The 2500-nt window shown below is 43.3% G+C and overlaps 1 protein-coding gene across 1 annotated transcript in view; it reads left to right on the top strand.

Moving 5' to 3' along the window:
* LOC138057140 (cilia- and flagella-associated protein 337-like) overlaps positions 1–2500 on the top strand; it is a 39023-nt gene that overhangs the window by 23650 nt on the left and 12873 nt on the right. Inside the window, exons 23-24 of the mRNA XM_068903208.1 lie at positions 678–794; positions 1008–1112. Coding sequence (XP_068759309.1) covers positions 678–794; positions 1008–1112 — 222 coding nt within the window. The remainder of the gene's footprint in view (positions 1–677; positions 795–1007; positions 1113–2500) is intronic.

The following is a 2500-nucleotide window of genomic DNA, read 5'->3' as shown; positions in this document are numbered from 1 at the left end:
TAACTATGGCTAGTTTGCGCTGAGTCAGTGCCTTTGTAAGCTCTGCTCAAACTAGCCATCTTTAATATTTGTATTCATTTCTTTTTTAAATTACTTATTTTTGTTGTTTGACACACGTACATTTTTATAACGAGTCGTTATTGGCTCACTAATGTCACGTCTATAAGGGTCTTAAGGATAAAAGTCTTAGTAGATAAGGGTCTTATCTATCTCAGTGGTAAGGTTTTCAATCATACAGCACCAGAAAGGATTTGTAATCGCAAGGGTCGACTCACAATCCCTTGTAACCTTGTAAAAACTCTGCAGGTTTTTTGTTTAATTTTTGGCAGTTTGGTAACTTTCTCTTTACTAGAGCATTGCTTGAAGGGTTTTCCTGTTAGTGCCAAACTGAAAGCGAGGTAACTGCTTTTGGCCAATCACAACATTTGCACACAATCGAGAGAGCCAATTAGATATCAAAGCAAGTACGTGGAGCCGGCGCCAAGCGCGGTAAACATGTACGAGCCAATCACAACTGGTTTTGCTATTTATTATTATTGGCTGAGAGTGAAGAGAAAAAATTTTCGCGCCATTCCCCAAGAGGAGTAATGCAAAACGCAAAACCGAAGCAAGTGCGTTGTTACTTACTTTTTTTATTTGGATTGGCTTTATTTTAATCATACTCTTTTATCGCACAGGAAATTTCTACTCCTCCTCAGCGTTCGCTGGAAACAGAATCGTTTTTGAAGCCGCCAGAAGCTGGTCGATCACAGTCTGCGACATCGGTCACATCAGAACAGTCAAGTAACGGACAGGTAGTTATTGTACTAATAGCATGGGCGACAAATTACTCAGTGGTAGAGCATCCGAACTAGCCATCGGAAGGTCGTACGTTCGACGATAAATAAATCTCTTCATCTTCTTGACATCTTTTTATCCTATAGAATGATGCTGATTAGGAAAAGAACTGTGTAAGGTCTGCGACATTCAATTTTCTCTTTTTTGATATTAATCCTTTTTATAATCAGAACGATTTTGGCTATGCGGTTACCAAGATGATATTCCTGAATGAGAGGCCAATGTCAGCGTCCAGCGTTGGAGCTAATTTGTTGTCGTGTAACGCAAGTGGCTGGGTAAGAATTGGTGTCACGCATCTTAAGTCACGGGAGACGCGGTGCTCTCATGGTTAGAGTGCTTGACTCCGGATCGAGTGGTCCGGGTTCGGTTCCTGACTGGGGACATTGTTTTGTGTTCTTGGGCAAGACACTTTACTCCCACGGTGCCTCTCTCCACCCAGGTGTATAAATGGGTACCGGCGAAAATGCTGGGGGTAACCCTGCGATGGACTAGCATCCCATCCAGGGTGGTGTAGAAATACTGCTAGTCGTTTCATGCTATAGAAACCGGAGATAAGCGCCGGCCTGATGGGCCTCTCTAGGCTCGTAACAGAGACCTCTACTTTTAATCTTAAGTCACGGTATCCCCAACGAACTCACAACTTAGGAAAGTTAGGGATTTAAAGCAACCACGACGACAACGTCTCGTTTTTCTCGAGTGTTTCCCGATATTTTTATCTCCCTCAAATTGTAAAATGTAGGTGAATTATCCTACAACTGGAGTGGTACGAGGGGTTTTAAAGTAAAGAAAGGGAATGAGCGATAACTATTGTATGCTCCCGCTGTCGTCAAAAACTTAAATTTGGTGATTTCATGTTCTTCTTTAGCAGAACACGACAAAAGTGTGTTCTAAAGCCCTGGTCAAACGGCTCATGATAGTCGATGATAGTCGATGATAGTTGAGCGCGAGCTTCCGTTTGACCACCAACTATCATGCACTATCATCGACTATCATCAACTATCATTCAGTTTGAGCTTGTTCAAATTCTTCATGATAGTCCATGATAGTTTTCCTCGTTTGACCACGCGTACGATAGTTCATGATAGTTTTTCGGTCAGCTGTTTTGGTAATCACTGGTCCGATAGCGGTCAGAAAACATGTTGCCGCTCTCTTTCGTCGCGAAAAATTCATACTTTTACAAGTTTGTCTTACGGGAGGCCATTTAATGTTCACATTTTTACGCGGAAAGAGCTTGGAACTCGCTTCTCTCGTGACTTTGCTTGCGCGACTGCCAGTGAACTATCGTCAACTATCATGAACTTCTTTGGCCGTTTGACCTCTTGAACGATAGTTGGTGATAGTTGATGATAGTTTGGGGAGAATCTACTATCATCGACTATCACGCGCCGTTTGACCAGGGCTTAAACTGTGTGCCGCACGTGTTGCACGTGCAGCACGATTATTACAAACATTTTCTTTTTGTGGAGTTGCCTTTGCCGTGGCCGCCGGGGTTGCTTAAACCCTCGGCCCCGTACAACATCTAGGACCTCCCGTTCCCTCCTAAAAGCATGCGCAGTTGCAAAAACAACTACCTTTAAATTTAATGCGCATGCCCAGAACTCAACCCTGGTTCACTAATCGAGAGCCATGACAACAAGTACCCAGGCATCCCGGACGTCAAGAA

Source organism: Montipora capricornis, chromosome 7 (assembly GCF_036669925.1).
Source record: "Montipora capricornis isolate CH-2021 chromosome 7, ASM3666992v2, whole genome shotgun sequence".
Lineage (NCBI taxonomy): Eukaryota > Metazoa > Cnidaria > Anthozoa > Scleractinia > Acroporidae > Montipora > Montipora capricornis.
Note: the sequence above shows the minus strand (reverse complement) of the source record. Positions and strands in the feature narration are given on the sequence as shown.